Source organism: Protopterus annectens, chromosome 4.part1 (genome assembly GCF_019279795.1).
Source record: "Protopterus annectens isolate FY-2018-M chromosome 4.part1, PAN1.0, whole genome shotgun sequence".
Classification (NCBI taxonomy): domain Eukaryota; kingdom Metazoa; phylum Chordata; order Ceratodontiformes; family Protopteridae; genus Protopterus; species Protopterus annectens.
Genome location: NC_056734.1, coordinates 49,978,668 through 49,999,698, shown reverse-complemented (window position 1 = coordinate 49,999,698; position 21,031 = coordinate 49,978,668). Strand labels below are relative to the sequence as shown.

At 40.8% G+C, this 21,031-nt stretch overlaps 1 protein-coding gene across 2 annotated transcripts in view; it reads right to left on the bottom strand.

Annotated features, from left to right (window-relative positions):
• The window catches only part of LOC122800748 (proline-rich protein 11-like), a 411,538-nt gene that overhangs the window by 197,383 nt on the left and 193,124 nt on the right, over positions 1–21,031 (bottom strand). For both annotated transcript variants that reach the window (XM_044069994.1, XM_044069995.1), the window contains exon 3: positions 10,343–10,466. In XM_044069994.1, coding sequence (XP_043925929.1) covers positions 10,343–10,466 — 124 coding nt within the window. The remainder of the gene's footprint in view (positions 1–10,342; positions 10,467–21,031) is intronic.

Sequence of the window (21,031 nt, the reverse complement as noted above, 5' to 3'; positions counted from 1 at the left end):
GGCAGCCAGCTGAACCCAGATAGTAGCTGCCGCTGCTCCTTGCTCAAAGGTTTCAGCAAGAAATTTGAGAATCTTTGAAATAGGTGCAGTAAAGGGATCAATCTCATTTTTGCTTGCCCAACAAGAGAATCTCTTCCATTTACTAGCATAAAGTTTCCTCGTAGTGGGCTTATGGGAGGAAATCAAAATGTGTTGAACTGCCGGAGAAACATCAGGAAGCCTGGCTAAGACTGGAAGTGGAGAAAACAAGCTGTCAGCTTGAGAGTTTGAATGGAAGGATGGAGAGCACCGAATGATGCATTAGGAGAGCTGGAGCTGGGTCCAGGATCCAAGGCTCCCTTGTGGATGAGGCCAAAGGAATGGGAACAATATTTGACGAGGCCAGTAAGGGGCAATGAGGATTAACTTGCAAACCGGCTGTGCTTTCTGAAGAACCTTGGGGATCATGGGAAAAGGTAGAAAGGCGTAAAGTAGTTCCAGGGGCCAGTTGTGAACAACTGCATCCCTGGGCGACTGTCCTGGTGGTGGAACTAGGGCAAAGTAGCTGCTGTATTTGTTGTTGAGGGGAGTGGCAAATAGATCGCAGCATGGCTGGCTCCATTTGCGAAAAATCAAGTCTGCAACTTCCTGCTTCAGGGACCACTCGTGAGGCATCAGAAAAGCCCTGCTGAGCTTGTCCGCTATCACGCTGGATTTCCCCAGGATGTGCATTGCAACCAGAAAGTGTTGGGAAGACATCGCCCATTGCCAAACTAGTAGAGCCTCTCGACACAAGGGTTAAGACCTGATTCTGCCCTGTTTGTTGATGTACCATACTACCGACATATTGCCTGTCTGAATTGCTATAGTTCCCGTAGGTTGAAAGTCCTGAAGTGCTTGTAACGCCAGAAGCACCAGTCTCATCTCTAGGACATTGATGCGCAAGTGATACTCGTCTTCCTGCCAAGTCCCTTGAACAGTCTGCCTCAGATAATGCCCCCCCACCCTATCTGGGAAGCATCCGTGGTTACTGTGGCTACAGGTTGGGGGGGGGGGTTAGAAAACGGTCTTCCCATTGGTACCACAGGGGAGCGAAGCCACCATGCTAAGTCCTTCTTGCAAGACTCCATGATCCATATTCGAAGCAACATTGACAAATCATGGAATGACCAATGAGCAAAAAGGAGCCACTGCTGTATTCTCATGTGGAAGCGAGCCATAGGGACCAGAGTAATTGCTGCAACCATCTAACCCAAGACCTTGAGGACAAATCTTGCCTGGATTCTCTTGTTTGCCAAGAGGATTGAAATAACTACGAATGGTTAACACTCTTTCGTGACGCAGTTTTGCTAGCATGGCTCTTGTGTCCAAATCTGCCCCTATAAATGTAATATACTGACAAGGCAGACTTTTTGTAGCTTATGGTGATCCCCAATTATGTACATGTGTGAATAGTGGAGTCCTGTGCCTCGACCAGTTGATGCTTGGTGGTGGCAGTGAAGAGCCATTCGTCTAGATATGGAAACACCCGGAATCCTAGATGCCTCAGATGAACCGTGACTACTGCCATGCATTTGCTGAACACCCTGGGGGCTGTGGTGAGACCACAGGGCAGAGCTCTGAACTGGTAATGACTGGCTCCCAGCCGGAAGCGTATATACCTCCTGGCTTGCCTGTCCATTTTTATGTGGTAGTATGCATCCTGGAGATCGATAGAGCACATCCAATTGTCCTGACCCAAAAAAGGGAAGAATGGACTACAGTGTTACCATCCAGAACTTTGGTTTTCTTGACTGATTTGTTCAGTTTGCTGAGATCCAAAATGGGCCTCCAGTCCCCCTGTCTTTTTTGGAACTAAAAAGAACCTTGAGTAAGTGCTGGATTCGATTTGGTCTGCGGGGACTTTTTCGATGGCTCTTTCTTCTAGCAACCTTTGAACTTCTAGGTTTACTTGATCCCAAAGACTGGGTGGAACATCTAGGATTGACTGCGGTTTTCTTGAAAGGGGTGGTTGGGTGAAGGGAATTTTGTAACCCCTGGATATTATTGATAGTACCAATGTATCTTCCATGATTGTTTGCCAGGCTTTTGGGTACAAGGATAACCTGCCCCTGACTGCCTCCAGAGGTTGACAGTCGGGCCTCCTTTCAGGAGCACTGGAATGGCCTGCCAGAGAAGGTATCTCTGTTGGTTTGATTCTGCAGACCCCCCCCCCCTGCTGCGAGATCAGCATCTCCCGTTATTTCCCCCCGTGCCCCTGGGGGAAAAATCTCCACGTGTGTCAGGTGCAAGTCCCCTGAGACTTCTGGACCCACATCTTCCCGCTCTTCTGACCTTTGGGGTAAGGTCTGGAAGGAGCAGAAAAAACGTACACCCACGGCAGAGAGAGTTTTGCCATCCCATTCACACCTGGTAAGAGTCTCTTTTACTTGAGGCCCAAACAGCGATCAGCCGTCAAAGGGGGTGTTGGTAAAGGAGGACTTGAAGGGCTCCGTAAATTGACAAACGGCATCCAGGAGTGTCTACACAAGGCAACTCCTGTGCCTGCAGCCCTACTCGCTCCATCTGCTTCGAAAGAGATCAGCCGCATGGAGGAGTTAACTACAGAAGTCAAGGTCGCAAGCTGTGAAGCCGCCTTGTTTGCAGCTCCTTCAGCTGTAGGGTATCTCCCAACTCCTTTAGGAGATCCCTCTGAAGGCGTGTACAGTGTGACAAATAATTCAGCGACCTGAGAGTAAAGGCCGCTGAAGAAAACATATGCTTCCCATACCTGTCCATTGTACGGGACTCTGTTTGGTGGATGGACATAAGAAGTCCGCTAGTTCTTGGATTGGTGGCTGCTGCCACCACCATAGCATCAACAGGCACACCCTTTGACAGAAAAGGTTCATCATCTGGAGTAGTTATGAATTTACTGGGCCTACTCGGAACTAGTTCCATAGTCTCTGGAAAGCTCCACACCTTCCGAATCACTATGGCCAGCAGAGGGTCGAAAGGCGGAGACACCCAAGAGATGGAGGGTCAGCAACCAAATGCATCCAGGTACACAGACTCGCCATCAGAAGGGGCAAGGGATTTCCAACTACCCCTCTAAGGATTTCTAGGACATATGAAAAAAAGAGACATCCTCAGAGGGGGACCATGGGGACCCTTCTGAGTCCTCCAAGTCAGTGTCTGAAGTGAGGGACTCGAGGGAGTCCAAATGCTTCCTCTTGCATTTCTTCTTCCGAGGGACTGCGTCTGAGAGATGCTCTGGGGAGATTTCGAAAGAAGTGGGGTCACCCGACGGGACATCCTGGAGCATGGGTAGACACTGGCACCAAAGGAGTAGGAGCCAATGGAGCAGAGTGTGGAGCAGTCTCAGAGGGCAGCACACTCATCACCTCAAAGGCACCGCATTCCTGGCCCGAAAGAGTCTCCGGCTCTGAAGAGAACGGAAATCTCCGAACAGAGGGCAATGGCTCTGATGCCGATGGAAGAGCAGAGCTCACCTGCGCCAAAGCTCTGAGAGGGAGAGTGGGGTCGGACAAGGGTCCGATGCCACTTCTCCCCTCGGAGCTGAGAGAACATCGGCCCACAGATCCCTCGATTGACTGAGTAAACAAGGCAATCGGAGCGTTAGTCGGAATCGATAGACCAGTGGGTAACTCGGAACAGATGGTTCCACCACAATGACTTCCATGCACTCCGGCTCTGAACTTAAGGGAGTCGGAGGAGGAATCGATACAGGTGTTGGTGGGACTTTCGGCACCACTTCGTTTTGGGCTGGGCTTGATAATATTTTTGCTAATGCCAGTGTCTTGAGAAGCCTCTTCACCACCCTCTCCACATCATCTGAAAGACTCCTGGATGACCGAGAAGAATGGGTGGAAGACCGACGTCTACCTGCCACAGACTGCAAATCGGAGACTGTGGAACAGACCGCATCGGTTCCAGAGAGGGAAACCTAGTTCTCTTGTGAGTTCTGACTGGCTCAGAGACTACTGATGGAGCTGCCGGAGAAAAAGCTTTGTTGGAACCAACACTCTGATCCAACAAACCCAGAGTTTTTTCCTTAGCTTTGGATAGCTCTGAAATTGGAGCAGATGACAACGATGGCACAGCAGACTTGTCCTATTTTTTGAATGAGTACCCTCAGACAAAGCATCGAAGGGGCTCTTCAATAAGCCACACAAAATCAATTTAATTTTGCTCTACTGCAGAACCCAAAAACTAAAGGCATGACATATGGAACAAGAGTCCTGCAGTTGGACAGCCCCTAAGCAATAAACGCAACTCGTGTGCCCGTCCGGCAAGGGACATCTTTTGGCAGCACGAGTCACACTTTTTAAAACCTGAAGGTTTAGTCTCTTTAGTGGGATCCTTCAACATACTATCAAGTAACTGCAACATACACCAAGAATAATGACAGTAACAATAAAACTGAACTATCACTAACTATAAACTGAAACTTCAACTTTTTGCCTCTAAGTAAAATGGCAAACTTACCCAACTAAGGAGAGCCTCTAACTTAAATGGCTGCTCCTGTAAAGGTAGAGGAGAGAGAGAAGAGAAAAAAAAAGCCCTTCAACTAAAACGCGGGGCTGAAAGGAGAAGGACCCTCTAAGTTAAACGGGTTCGCAAGGACAAGGAAGGCCTAAAGAAAAACGACGGCCAAAACAACAACAAAAAACAGCAGCGGAAAGGGTTAGAAAAGGAGCTAATCTAATCAGAAACACTCCAACACTAAAACCCAAAAGAAGCACTATTCATTGCGAGTCCAATATCTTCTTTATTAGAACACCAAATTGATTAAGCTGCCTTTCACTGGTGTTAGGAACTGCGATTTAAACACACAAACTGGTACTTTAAAAACAATTTAACTATGGGGACATTATCAAAAAACATTATTCTTTTTCCAGGCCAGCTTGTGTTGATTCAAACCATCCAAAAAGAAAAAAACAGACTTTTAATTATTTTAAATCATTGAAAGATATGATTTTTGTTTTTGAGAAAAGATTGTTAAAATACAAGCTTTGCCAAATAGAAATTTGTTATTTGAACGAATGTTTAAAGAAGAAAGTGGTGCCACAGGGGTTGAGAATTTTTTAAGTTTCCTTTTGGTGTTTATTATAACATGGAAAATGTTTGTGAGTTAACAACTATGTTTGATAAATGGGGGCTTGAATTGATCATGAAAACTGTTTCATTTTATGAGAAAATGGAAGTTGATTTACAAAGGGAAGTAGAAAATTTAAACCAGATGATAGTAACTGACCTATTGTTTGAACAAAATCAGGGTTTATATTATAAGATTTTAAACAGGGTGGACAGAAAATGTGATGGGACATTTAATAAGAAAGCAAAAAAATTGGACCAAGATTTAAAACAGTATCAAAGTGGCAAAACATATCCTACTGATAAACTTTTTGTTTATAATCAAGGGAATATTGATGTTCCATCTCCCTTTAGGTCAGTTAATGATAACATTGTAGGCCCTATAGATTTAGAAATTACTGGGGAGGAAGAAGAATGTTTTGAAAGGGAAGAACAACTACCTTTTGAATACCAGGATTTTCCTTTACCACGACACTCCAAAAGAATAGCAAATCGCAACAAGCGACTTACAAGGTATTCCAGAAACACATGGAGGCCCCAAGGTGGTAGTGACTTCAATTCTAAATGAGAATTCTAGTAACAAGTCAATACAAAACGTTTTGAATGGTTTTAATATTTATAATTATACTGATAGAGAAATCTTGCCAGAATATTTTCCCTTCTTTCTAAAGGCTTCAAATTTGTACCTATTAAAATTCCAGACATTGCTGACACCTTAGTTGATATCCAACTTTACATGAGAAAATTGAATTTACAACTATTTCATTCTAAGGTTATGAAAATGGACACAGACTTTCCTAAAGAAGTGTATAAAAAAAGAAGTATGTTCAATCCCCCTTTAGACCCATTAATTAATATGTTTGAGAAGGTAGTTAAGGATGATATATACAAAATTTGGGGTAAACACAAGAGAATTTATTATAACCTTAGTAACACAGAAAGAATCCTGTTGCAAAACTTAAGAAATGATAAAAGCATACGCATAATGGCGCCGGACAAAGGGGGTGGTATTGTTTTATTTAACAGTACTGATTATACCAATATTATGCAGGGAATTCTATTCAATGTTAACAACTACTCCATATGTTCAAAAAACCAAATACATATAGCATATCAGAGAATTGATAGTTTTCTGTATGAATATTTGATGGAAGAATTACAGGGGTAGTTTACGATTTTTTTAACTAATAAACATCCAAAAATCCCTGGCATATTTGGTATACCTAAAGTACACAAGAGCTTAGAACATCCACCTTTTAGACCTATAGTGGCAGCCACTGGGTCTAAAACTCATAATTTATCTGTGTATGTGGACAAGAAGATCAAACATGTTGTAGAAAGGTGTCCACATTTAGTTAAGGATTCTTGGGACTTTTTGGGTCAACTAAAAAGTCATATATGGAATGCTGAAGGTTTATTTTGTAACCATTGATGTAATGGATTTGTTCTCTTCTATTCCTAAACAAGAAGGGTTAGGTTATTTTGAGGAGACTTTATATAATCGGTCTACTATGAATGGTGATGAAATCAAGTTAACTTGTGAAATGATGGAACTTATATTAGACCACAACTACCTGTTTTTTGAGGGAGAATATTTCCAGCAGGTTAGAGGTGTGGCAATGGGTGCTGCTTGCACCCCTACTTATGCAAACATCGTTTTACTAGGATGGGAGAGAGAATTTGTGTTTGGAAGTGAATATTTTGATTACATTAATTACTACTGTAGATTTTTGGATGATATTTTTATTTTTTGGAAGGGAACAGTTGAGACTATTCCTTTATTCATCTAATATCTCAACAGTACTACCAGTTTTTTGAAGTTCACTTTTCAGTTTGATGCTAATGAAATTAGTTATCTTGATACACTCATTATTAAAGACAAGAACAAATTTAAATCAAAAATATACTGTAAGAAAACTTTTTGTAACAATTATCTACATTTTAACAGTCATCATCCTTTCAGTCAGAAGAAAAGTATAATTAAGGGTCAAGCAATTAGGGTAGCTAGAATGACATCTTCTGTGGAAGATCTTCGACCTGAGTTTGAACTTTTAAAAAACATGTTTTTGGATAGGGGTTACCCTATGGGTCTGGTGGAAAAAACTCTTTATGAAGTGTATGATGAATGGGGTAAGAGATACACCCCATTATTAGGTAAGGGACTAGATAAAAACAAATCTTCTGGGAAGACTGATAAAAAACCTAATGAAACCAATTTTTAACATACTTGTACTTTACAATATAGTCCCCTATATCAACAAGTTAAAGATGTTTTGCATAAGAACTGGAGCATATTTAAAGTTGACCGTGACAAATATCAAGTTTTGGGTGAAAAAAACATGTTTACCACAAAAATTGGATTTAATCTGAAAAAGATTTTAGAAAGTGGACCAAAATGTCTTGTAACAGATGAAGTAATTAACAATGGTACTAGGTGTTGTGGGAGATGTAAATATTGTTCTTACATCTTACAGGATACTAAAATATGTTTGAAAAACCAGAACAATAATACAGTTTACCCTAGGAGAGGCAACTGTTTTTCTAGTAAGTTAGTTTATATTGCTACGTGCGACACCTGTAGTTCTTTCTATATTGGGAAGACTTAGAGGCTTCTCAAGACAAGAATTTACAAGCATTTGTACGACATAAAAAATAAAAAAATTACAAATGCTTTGTATAAACACAGTATGACATGTAATGATTATACAGGTTTTCATCTTGCTATTTTAGATTTAGTTCATTTGGAAGCCGGAGGTGGAGACTGGCAAAATCTATTATTGAAAAAGGAATTGATATGGCAGCTTAGGCTTGCAGCAAATGTTCCCCCTGGCTTAAATGAAAGTTTGAATTTGGCACCAATTTTAAAGGAAAGGGCAGAACAAGTTTAAGTAAAAAGAGAAACAGTAGACATTTGTATACAAATAATACATATTTATTTACTCGTGATATTTGTGTTTTTTACCATTACATGTTGTACTACTATAATGTTTTAAGAATATCAGGAATTTTGCTGAATTTTATTTGATGTTATAAATTAACCTTTGGTATTTTAAATCTCAATTAGGTTAATGGACTTGTTAATTGTTTAAATTTTTGGACCAATCACTGACTAGTAGTCCATATATTAAAGCAGGGTTTTATCTTTTGTATTTAATTCTGATGAAGTCAGGTTTTAACTGACGAAAGCGCTTAATCAATTTGGTGTTATAATAAAGAAGGTATTGGACTCGCAACGAATAGTGCTTCTTTTGGGTTTTACAGTTTTTTACAAGCACTATTGCACCTTTGTTTGGTTCACACTCCAACACTAAATAATATCCAGAAACTAACACTATCTTTATTCAAAAGGTAAAATTTAGCCAAAAAGAAAAAAATACTTAGCCTGAGCCAGTATGAACAATCTCGACGCTGCAAGCGGCAAATGAGATCTGGGTAACTACCGCTAGGCATGTTGGGATAGGGGCTAGCCTCAAGCCAGTAAAAGCTTTTGAGCTATAGTATACGGCCAAGGATCGGCTCCGAACCCAAACAGCGAGAACAAAGGTGAGATAGGGACAACATAACATTTTAAGTTTCTGCAATAAAAATAAAACATGGAAGGTTTTTCCTCAAATGGGAAAATCTGTCCATAAATGGAAAATCATTATGCGATCATTGTTACTTATCAACTTATAAGAGGAGTGTTCTTTATGATTGGCAAGTTTTGAAGGGCTTGGCCTCCAACCATTTATTTTCTTTAACTCTACACAAACTGTTAATGGTTTGGGTGCATGGAATGTACCCTTAAGCTTTGGACACTGGCTAGCAATTGTATTCTATGCAGGCAACAACTCATGCAGCAAAGGCTTTTAAAACACTGATCAGATGCTGAACATCAGCAGACTCCATGGTAGACCAGGATCAGACATGTGCCCTCTTCATATATCAGAGCTTCTGGAGAGATTTAACCTTGTACTTCATGTTTTTAAGTAATGCATACTGGGGAAACTTGGGCACATCATCCTCATGACTCCAGCAAAATAGACACAAGTTATAAAAGTCCCTGTGTAATATTTGTTTCCAGCACCCAAGGCAATTATTCACCCTGGTACAAGACATCTACAATATAATTAGCAAAAAAATTATAACAATAGATAAAGAAAAGAGGAATTCAAAAACGGAGTGCTTATCTAAGAGTAGAGATTCAGATCAACCAAAAAACAGACAATTAAATTGGAATAATCACAAAGCTCATTAGGAATGATCGGAAGATGGCACCACCTGACACTCACTCTATACCAGTAACATCAAACAGTCAGTGTAGGGAGTCCAACAGGCCTCATGGGTGAAGAACTTTGGAAACCGGGCTGACTATTGAGCTCCTGCAGACAAGAAACCTAAAAGTCAGCATTGCAACACTGAATTATAAAGAACCTCTTTCACATATGCCTACTCAGCAGAGTTGAAATGATGGAACTTACGGCAGTTTACCTCAGACTCCTCTCCCAACCAATACAATGTCAGTGTGAGACTAGGCTCAGGGTTTTGGTAGCCATATACTTGCACGATTTAGTTGCTTCTGAAAACGAATGTAGGAACCTTTCCATGACAAATGTCAAAATGAGATCTGAACTGTGTGAACTGCAAAAGGAATTAGTGAGCTTGCTGCTAGGCATGCTCTGCTAGAGTTGTGCATGATGTCATGGAAATTCATTCCTTAATCCCAGGATCTTTAGGTAAAAACAGACAAATTGAGGGAGGAAAGAAGGAATGAAGTACATCTTAATCACAGACTCTCATGGAATCATACAATACAGAAAGTACAGCTGGAGTTCCATACAAGATCACCTCAATACAGAAAACAAAATAAAGCAGTCATGTGTTAGCTAGTGAAAAAGAAATACAGCGTGAGGCACACATTACTGAGCTAAAAGATGTACACCAAACCTAAAAACATAGTTCGAGGATAAGTGAAGCCAGCATTACACAGATTACCAATACCACAGAAGAAATGCAAAGTAGGAGTGCACTTCCAGACAAATAAGGAAAAAAAAAAAAAAAAGAAGTGTAGGGCACAGGCTTACAGAATACCAGAGAATGCCAATTTCTTATCTACTTTCTTTCCAAGTCAAACAGCTGAACGCATAAAATGTCACTGGGTCCACAGATGAGAATGACATGTTGACACAGCCCATCATTAACAGTGAGCAAGCAGTATTGTTGACAATATTAACACTTTAGCAGTACACACACGCGTGCGCGCACAAAATAACAATGAGGCACATACCTTTTGCATAGCTCTGAACTTTTTTCATGTCATCTCGAAGTTGATTTAACCTCTGTCTGAGCTCTGCAGCACTAACAGCATTGCACTGGTTCAGGTCACCTTCAAATGCTGAAAATAACTTTGCCTACAAAACATAGAAAACACAATGAATGCAGCAACATTATTCACCAATATAACCTAACAATACTAAGGATATCTTACCATCACAAATACTGAATGCACAGACACTTTCTAACCAAGACAGTGAACAGTGCTCACAAATGTAGTCTCTCATTACCCTTTTTTCATCCGAAGAGCAGAGAGTCATCCATGTGCCCTATGCAAGGCATTACAAACCTTACACCTAGCCCTTTTGACAGCTGCTCCTTAATACATGGGCATGACCATCAACAATCTAAGATGTGTTTTTCTCCACAACCATGCAAAGAGGATTAATAAATGGACTTTTTATTTAGTTCAACTGCAATATAGGTTTATTATATTCAAATCTGTAGAAAGATAAAGCCCTGACTACACGCCAGGTAACGTGTTCAGCTAGCAGCAAAGATACTTGAGGTATTGGGAAATGGAGGATAAGTCTGAGCAGCTGATAAGCTTGCTGATATTATGGGAAAGGAGGTAGCTAGGCTCACCACATTAGCAATTCCTTGTGAAGGGGAGTCACTGTTAAGACTGTGAATGGCTCCATAGCAGGGAGGCATGAAAAAACGTGTCTGGAGGTGTGGCCAAGATGGTGAGCAGTTAGCAGCACTGAATTTTTGCTCCGCTTCTGATGACATATTCTGATAGGATTTCATACATAAAATTCAATTAACAGTCACTTTTGATGGATAAAAGAATTATATGAATAGTTTAAGTATTTCATAGAAAAATCAGATCTGTAATTTTTCTGTAACTTTCTCCTGTGAGAACAATTTCCACTTTTACTGTTAAAATGAGCCACTCTAAAGAAAATGCTCAAGAAACTACAATGAAGAAAGAACTGCAGTCCATCTTGGTTAGTATTCAGGGTCTGTCGTTGAAACTGGATAAACTGGAGTCAAAAATGGATAATATAAAAGAAGACTGCAAGAAGCAAATGGATCTTTTGAATGATGTTATCAAACAGTCACTGCAGACAACAATAGAAGCGGTAGTTAATGATACAGATGGGAGAGTGGCTGAAAATGAGAATCACATTGAATGTATGCTCAAACAAAGCACTTTACTGCTTGAAAAAAATAGAAGATTTGGAGAGTAGGTCTCAGAGAGATATCAGAATTTATGGTATTCCAGAGAAACATGATATTGTTCTTAAATAACTGGCTGCCTAAGTCTTTGAACTTACCAGAAGCTTTATCATTTGGTACTGAGAGAGCATATAGATCTATTTTGAGTTATTTTTTAAGAAAATAATCCACCTCCAAGATCAGTAACAGATTTCTTTCTAGTCAAGATAAGGACTTTGTCTTCAAGTCAGCCTAGGCAAATTCTCCTATAAAAAATCGGAGAAAATACAATAAGACTATTCCTCAACTATTATGACTAAAAAAGTGTTCCATTTATAAATTTGAAGTAAATAAACATTAAATCACAACTTGTGTTTCTGGCTAAAATTAGGATTTTTTTGCCAAGGTAAAAAAAAAAAAACTTTCAACTCACTAGAAGATGCCATTGATTTCACAAAAAAAAAAAAAAAAAAAGAAAAATGGAAAATGTTGGTTTGTGCACAAACAAAATTTAGGTTACTTAACAGTCCCTATCATCCTATCAATAATAAAAATTCTTGTTTTTTTTTTTTTTTTTTTTGAATTTTTTGATTTGGGCACAGGTATATTTAACTTTTTCATGTAAGGGTTTAACTTTTGTACCTGCGAAGAAGGCCAACAATTACTTTAATGGACCTGAAACTCTACCTAAAGAAACTGAATTTTAGAATTATGCTGGGGAGAACAATGACAGGCCTGATAATTTTTACATACCTACCTCTACACCCCTTTACTCTCACCCTATTTTTTATGTTATATGACTTAGTATAAAAACTTTGAACAAAATTATGCTTTTAAATTACAAAAACGAGAGTGGAAGAGCTTGAGTGAGGAAGAGTTGAGACTCTTTAAACAGCAAAAGGTTTGAATCACGAAACCAGACAAGGGGGGGGGTGGGATATCCAAGAATATTAAATACGGACACTTATCAAGGGTTTTCAAAAAATGAACTAAATTGTAGGTATCAAAACAACTCAAAGGCACTTGATGATTTGTTACTTGAAAGGAGAATCAATATGAATCTTTTCAACTATTTACACATGCCCTCCCCCACAATCTCCATGTTATTTGGTATCCCACAAGAGTGCATCACACCACCCAATGCACCTTATAGTTGGGCGTGAATCTATCGCATACCCCAGTGCAAAATTTATTGACAAAAAACTAAGTGTGCATCTACACAGCGAAAAACACAACTGTAAAGACTCGTGGTCCTTTTTAGCCACCATAAAAAGGGAACACATTTTGAGGATGATGATGTATTTTTTAACAACTTAAAGGATTTATACAGTGTCATTCCCCAGGATGAATGAATTAGTATGGTGGTTGGTTATTCACACAGAAAAGGGGTCCCACAGCATGACATCAACTTATATGATGATCTGTTAGAGCTGGCTTTGAACAACAATTTTTTTGGTTTTCAACAGTGATTTTTATCTTCACAAAACTGGAGTAGCTATGGGCTCCCCTTGTGGCAGAACATTTTGCTAACATAGTGATGGGTACAATCCAGAGTACACAGAGATTTACACACGTTACGTGGATGACATTTCTATTTTATGGAGGGGTGTGGTAGAAGGGATTGACCAAATAGATTAAACGAAGCCAAAGCCACGTACCAAAATAAAAACTTTTAATGCAAAGCTTTCAGGTATACAACCCTTCCTCTGTGCTAAAAAACAAATCCAACAACTCACATTTTATATCATTCATGAATATTCAAAAGATATTACACAGCCAATAAGAATTATAACATAGTTAATCAATTTAAAATACATTTAAAGCCACACACTATTAACATTTTAAAGACATAACTGTTCTGTGTTTTAATGCAGGCTTCAAAGTTAATGTCTAATACCAGGAAAAGCATCAGCTTGTAGTAACAAAATCCATTTACATTCCTTTATTTCAAGTGTATTGTTAATATCACCAATCCTAATATTTTTTTCATAAAATAATAAAAATTATGATCAATTCTTTAGCCAAACATACTGCTGTGGCTGGTCCATTGCATACGTTTATAGTTTTAGGGTAACTGATATGGTCAAAACAGTTATGTCGTTAAAATTTTACTACTGTGTGGCTTTAACGTATTTTTAATTTATTAACTATGTTATAATTATTATTGGCTGTGTGATATCTTTTGAATAATCATGAAGCATATAAAATGTGGGTTGTTGAATTTGTTTTTTTTATCACTGAGGAAGGGTTGTATACCTGAAAGCTTTGTATTAAAAGTTTTTATTTTGGAACGTAATTTTTGCTTCATTTTATCTATTTGAGGTGTTGTGTCATATGAACGTTGATTTTTTTGGCTTTATATATATATATATATATATATATATATATATATATATATATATATATATATATATATATATTTTTTTTTTTTTTTTGTAGAAGGGATTGAGGCATTTGTAACATACATCAACAGCAGTAGCAACTGAAATTTACGTACAAGTTTGATAGTGAGAAAATATCTTGGACGTCCTCCTCAGTAAGGACAGGAATAACCACAGATTTATAGCTATGATTTTTAGAAAACCCACATTCATACTCCTTTCTCCATTTTTGACAGTTACCACCCCTTTCATCAGAAGGAATCTGTGGTGAAAGGGCAATTGGTTAGAGCTGCTAAAATGGTCACCATGGATGATGACTTCCAAAATGAATCTGAACTGTTACTGGGTATGTTCCATAACAGAGGTTACCCTCAACAGACTGCCAGAGGAACTAAAGTTGGAGGTTATGAGAAAAAGAAATACCAGATGGTATAAACCTATTTTAGGAGGGTCAACAAATTTTATAATACAAAATATAGGGGGCTGAAGTAGAGGAGGAAGTAACTGGGGACTGGGGATCAGACCTCACTCCATGAATTTCATAACTACTTTTAACATGGACCACAGAACAAACGGGTTACTGAAAAAAAACTGGGCGATTATTTGTAAAAATCCCACTGAGAGAGAGAGGTTAGGACACAAAGCCAGTTTTACATTTAGAAGAGATAGGAACCTGAAGGAAATTTTGGAACACACAGCTAAAGAACACATGCATAGAGTATGCCGTATGAAGAAATGTGGGTTCTGTTCCCAATGTAAATTCATTCTAATGTGTGACAGTTTTTTTATTAAAAGAAATGAATTTAAAGTTAGGTCAAACTTTGACTGCATTTCTAGGAAGGTGGTCAACACAGCATTATGCCAACAGTACCCATGTTTTTACATAGGTAAAAAGTACAGTTTTGTACCTACCATAAATGTAGATGTCCGATAGACATGCAACTGCAGTCATAACATGTGGGTTGTCCTGCCTCAGGCAGCCCTCGGTCGGCCGGATTCCAAAGTCTGGGTCCGACGTCGGCTGATGTCGCATTTCTCTCCGACGTCAGAGCGGCTGGAGTATATAAGCATCAGCCGACGCCATTTTCTTCAGTGTTTCTTGCCCCAGATGCCAGGTGCCCTCCAAGGAAGGCTGTAATCAAATTGGAAGACAAAAACAGGATTCCAAACAAATACATGAGCAATAAAACAAATACACCATAACAGATATCCCCAGCTAAGAGTAAGGGGATAGGAGTGGACCCTAAGCATAGAGGGGTATGGAGGGAGGAAAACCGACTGCAGTTGCATGTCTATCGGACATCTACATTTATGGTAGGTACAAAACTGTACTATGTCCTTCAAGAATGCAACTGCAGTCATAACATGTGGGTAGAATACCATAGCATAGCTGGGGGAGGAGGTATGCTCTAGGAAAGAGATGGTGTGGCAATCAAACCCTGCAGGACTGCCAAGCAAAGCCTGCTCTGGATCTGGAATATAGAGGGAGATTGTAGTGTTTGGAGAATGTATGCACGGAGCTCCATGTAGCAGCTTCTAGAATGTCCTTTGTAGGCACCCCTCTTAAAAATGCTGTAGAGGTGGCTGTAGCTCTGGTGGAATGTGGTCTGACATAGGCTGGAACAGTCTTTCCATGAAAGGAATAACAGAATCTGATGCAATGTCCAATCCATTTAGAAATAGTCTGTTTTGAAATTGCTTTTCCTTGGACTGCAGGGGCGTAAGCTACAAAAAGCTGTTCAGACTTCCTACTGGCCTTGGTTCTGTCCAGGTAGTATCGAAGTTGTCTATGAATGTCCAAGGTATGCAAAAGTCTTTCCCCCTTATTCTCAGGATTGGGGAAGAAAGCAGGCAGATGAATGGCTTGATTTAGAGAAACCTTAGATACCACCTTTGGCATGAAGGTAGGGTTGGTCCTTAATGAAACCCCGTCTCTGTGGAAAATAATAAAGGGTGGTATTGCCATTAGGGCCTGTAGCTCCGAAACCCTTCTTGCTGAGGTAATTGCCAACAGGAAGGCTGTTTTCCATGAGAGAAATTGCAAGTCAACTGAAGCTGCTGGCTCAAAAGGAGGTAGAGTCAGTTTTTCTAAGACAAAATTGAGGTCCCAGGCTGGCACTGGGGCCTTTCTTGGTGGCTTAATGTTCTTGATTCCGCTGAGGAATTGTCTTAGTAAGGGTGAGAGAAAACAGGAGGATCAGTGTTGTATCTAGCTGAAATAGCAGATGCATGTATCTTTATTGAAGAATATGAGAGGCCGCTCTGTAACATATCAGCCAAATATTCCAAGATAAGTGGGATGTTCAGTAATGATGCATCATGTCCTTTGCTGGTATTCCAATTGCTGAATCTTTTCCACTTTGCTAAGTAGACCTTTCTGGTGGATGGTCTTCGAGCCTCTGTTAGTATCCGCTGAACTTCCTTGGAGAGAGATAAGCTGAAGTTATTTATGGGATCTCCCAGGCTGTTAGCTGCAGTGTCTGAAGGTTTGGATGCAGTGTTTCGAAATTGTGTTGAGTCACAAGTAGAGGCCACTGAGGGAGGGCCCACCTCCTGGTGTGACATATGCTCTGTAGTAGTGGGTACCAGTGTTGTCTTGGCCAATCCGGAGTTATTATGATTCCCTTGGGCTTCTCTGCTTTGATCTTTAGTAGTACTGAGGTCATCAGTGGCAGAGGTGGGAATGCATAGATTGCTAGTGAGTTCCAGTTGAATGAAAGGGCATCTATTTTCCAAGCCTTTGGATGGTATGTCCTTGTGCAAAACTTTGGTAGAAGATGATTGAGGTGAGAGGCAAATAGGTCCACTTCTGGCTTGCCCCATGTCGAAGTGAGTTGTCTGAAAGCCTTCGGATGTAACCTCCACTCGTGTGGATCTGTGAAATTCCTGCTTAGGCTGTCCGCCAACACATTGTCTTTTCCTGGAACAAAGTGGGATTGTAACTGGATGTTTAGACTCAGTGATTTCTCCCAAAGCTGCATTGTCAGTCTGCAAAGGGGGTAAGAGTGGGTGCCCCCCTGCTTGTTTATGTACCACATCACCGTGGTGTTGTCTGTCTGTATCATTAAGTGGCCTTGCTGGAGTTGGTTTTGAAAAGCCTCAATAGCATGCATTACTGCCAGCATTTCCTTTTGGTTTATATGCAGATGTGTTTCCTTTGGAGACCATTGTCCTTGTATACACCTGCCTTCCATGTGCGCCCCCCCATCCAAGGTCTGAGGCGTCTGTAGTCATGGTCTGTGTTATCTGTGTTTTTTTGAATGACATACCTGTGTTTTCCTGGCTCACCGAGGCCCACCATAGGAATTCCTTTTGTAGGCATGGAATGAGTGGTATGATTGTCTCCAAGTTGTTGCTGTGTTGAGACCAAATGCTTTTTAGGTACCATTGAAGCTTTCTCATGTGTAGTTTTGCTAATGGAACCAGTAGAATGCAGGATGCCATGTAACCCAGGGCCTGTAGGAATCTCCTTGCAGTCATCTGGGTGAGTTTTGCTAAACCTTTGAAGTATTGAGTTAACTTCTCTTGCTTGTCTTCTGTCAGGTAAGCCATCTGAGAGGCTGTGTCTAGTTTGGCTCCTAAGAAGATTATTTGCTGTGATGGCTGCAGTCTTGACTTTTGGAAGTTGACTGTGTATCCCAGAGCTTGAAGTAATCGTATGACATAATCCAGGTTTTTTGTCAACATCAGTTTGTCGTCCGCTTGTATGAGGCAGTCGTCCAGGTACGGGTAAATTTGTATACCCTGGAGCCTGCAATGAGCAATTACTGAAGCCAGGCATTTTGTAAACACTCTGGGTGCAGTAGATAAGCCATATGGCAATGCTGAGAATTGATAATGCTCTGGCCCTGCAAGAAATCTGAGGTATCTTCTGCAACTGTGTCTGATAGGGATATGCAGGTATGCCTCCTTGAGGTCCAGAGTAATCAGCCACGACTCCTTGCCCAGCATGGGAAGAATTTGCTGTAGAGTCAGCATTTTGAACTTTGGTACTATGAGAAAGGTGTTTAATGCGGACAAGTCCAGTATTGGTCTCCACTGAGATTCTTTTCTTGGAACAAGGAACAGTCTTGAGTAAAACCCCTGCTCTTGTTCTTTTTGTGGAACTCTTTCTATTGCTTTCATTCGAGTCAACACAGTGATTTGCTTGATAGCCTCTGCCCTTTGATGCTGTGGTAGATTTGGCATGCCTTGTTTTCTTGGTAAGGTATGAAAATGAAACCTGTACCCTCGGTCTATAATGTCCAAAATCCATTTGTCCTTTGGCAGTCTGTGCCAGTTTTTTGCAAACAGAGATAATTTTCCGCCCAGGGGAGCTACTAGTTGTTCCCTGGTAGGCGGTAGTAGAGGAAAGTCATTGAGTTTGTGGTTGTTGGGCAGGTGAAACCCCTGCGTCACTTCTTTGGTTTCCTGGCTGCCATTGTCGTCCCCTGTAAGGGCCTCTGTACTGGCCTCTTCCTCGGCCACGTCTGTTCTTACCCCTTTGAAACTTTTCTGGATTAGGAAAGGACCAGTTTTTTGAAGGCCAATTCCTACTGAATCTGGGGGGTTGAACCTGGAGGAAATCCTTCACAGTTTGAACTGATTTTGCTTTTTCTTCGATGGTCTTTAACACTTCCTTAGCATTTGCACCAAAAAGCTTGTTCTTTTCCAAAGGTGCATCCAGAAGTTTTGCTTTTACATGATCTGGTAGAGGTTGATCTTTTAACCAAGCATGTCTATGCATCACTGCCCCTGTCATAGCTGCCCTACATGAAGCTTCCAGTGCATCATATCCACACTGCAAGTGATTGCTTACTTGCTGAGTGTTATGTACAGCTTCCTGCAAAGTCTTCCTGTCTAAAGGATCAGGAGAAGCTAATGTTTTTTGTAAATCTTCTAAGAGATAATCCTGATGTTGGAACATATGAAAAAGGCAATTTAAAGCTCTCATAGATAAGGTAGTGGATGTGTAAACCTTTTTACCCCATCTCTCTAATGACCTTGCTTCCCTGTTGGAGGGCAAAGGATTTTTTGAGGTGGAGGCTGAAACTCCTTTAGGCCCTTGTGAAATAGTTTCCAAATCAGCAGTATGGGCCCTGAATAAATGGGAATGAGTTTCTGGGACCCTGTAATATCTGTCTGGCTTGGCTGGAGCAGGAGGAAGAGAATCAGGGGTAGCACTAGAATCAGAATACAAATCATCCAGAACATCAAGTACAGGAGGAATAGCTAAGGGCCTGTGCTGAGGCTTCTTAAGGAAAGTCCTAAGGCGTTTCCGAGAATCAGAATATTCCTGACCCTGCCACTTGAAATGTTCCCTCATGGTGTGCAGAACTTCCCCAAAAGAAATATCCTCAGGAGGGGAGGCCGAAGGTATGGAATCTTCTGCATCCGAGTCCTCATAAGTCTGGAAGAGCTCTTCCTGGCTATCAGAGTGGACAGAGCCCTCAGAGTCTTCATCTGAAGGACAGAGGGATCAACCTGGGGCCTTTTATCAGGAGGAGGCTGGGATGCTCTCTCAGGATGGGCCTGTGAACCTCTAATCATGGAAATTAAATCAGCAGCCATGGACATAATTTGTGTCTCCGGAGTCGGCTGAGGTAAGGATTTGGAAGTAATATGCTTAGTTTTGCTGGCTGCCTTAGCCCTAGTGTAGGCCTTAATAGACATGGCCATAGGAGGCCTGGCAGCTCCACGTGCAGGAGTGACCTTGTCTACAGCAATGGTCTCGGGCATTTCCTCGGTTTCGGTATCCGGAGGAAAGTCTATAACTGGCGGAGTAATGTCTGGAATCGAGTCGCCGTAATGCGGTGTCTTCGGTTCGAGCAGTGGAGAGACCGTCTCAGAGGGAACCGGAGCACTCGCGCTAGGTTTTGGCATGGAGTCGGTGGTAGACGCGGGCCGAGGATGTCGGTCCCGGTCTTTTCGCTTTTTGGGAGTTTGCGATGTCGGAAGATCCGACGGCATGGTGTAAGCAAATTTATCACCGAAAAAATCTTCAGCGAACTCCGCCCGGCGCCTGAGAGTGCGCTTGTTGAAGCAAGCACAGGCTACACAGGCCGAGACGTCGTGGTCTGGGCCCAGGCAAGGGAGGCAGTAAGAGTGGAAATCCTTATGAGGTATTTGTTTACCACAAAAAAGACAATTGTTAACTTTTTCAGTAATTTCTGACATCGGCTGAGGCAAGAAAAGGTCCCCAACGGGGTACTTAGCTTTTTGATGACTTCGGTATCGTAGAATACAGGAGCTGACCGACCGGCACTTGGGAACTGCTTCTGCTTCGGGCACCGCGCGGCAAGAAAGACTGAAGAAAATGGCGTCGGCTGATGCTTATATACTCCAGCCACTCTGACGTCGGAGAGAAATGCGACATCAGCCGTCGTTGGACCCAGACTTTGGAATCCGGCCGACCGAGGGCTGCCTGAGGCAGGACAACCCACATGTTATGACTGCAGTTGCATTCTTGAAGGACATATGAGCATAGGTTAAAGGAAAGAATTTACGAACATCAGCATAACATCAACAAAAGGAACACCAACAATACCTTGGCAAGAAATGTTTTGGTCAATGAAATTCAGACATTTAAGTCTGTAGTTATAGAAGGATTAAAGGAGGGAATGAGAGGAGGTCCACGGGTACAGTTATTGGAACCAAGGGAATTATACTGGCAACTATGAATGTACATGGTTGACCTGGACTTAACGAGTCTTGTTCCACTGTACCCTTTTTGAAATTTAAAGCATTAACTAGGTAAAGGAAAAGAGAAAGGAGCATATGGTGCAATCATACCTTTGGCCCCTTTGCTAAGGGTTTGCACATTAAGTACCCTTTTTGTATAATAAGTATGAAGTTCACATAAATAGTGTTAACACACATTTTTTCCTCTTATTCAAGCTCCTTCAGGGTAATGATATATGACATACATTTTATATACTCTAACTGAATGCCCCTATTACCCATTACAAATGGTTTTAATATTTTTTACCATCTCATTGCATGCATTGAATGTAGAGTTATTTTTAGGTACTAGGTTTTTTTGGAGCAATTTTATGTATACAATTTTAACTTATCATTTTAATGTGATTTGATTTTTATTTATTTTTTATCTAAGATTTTTG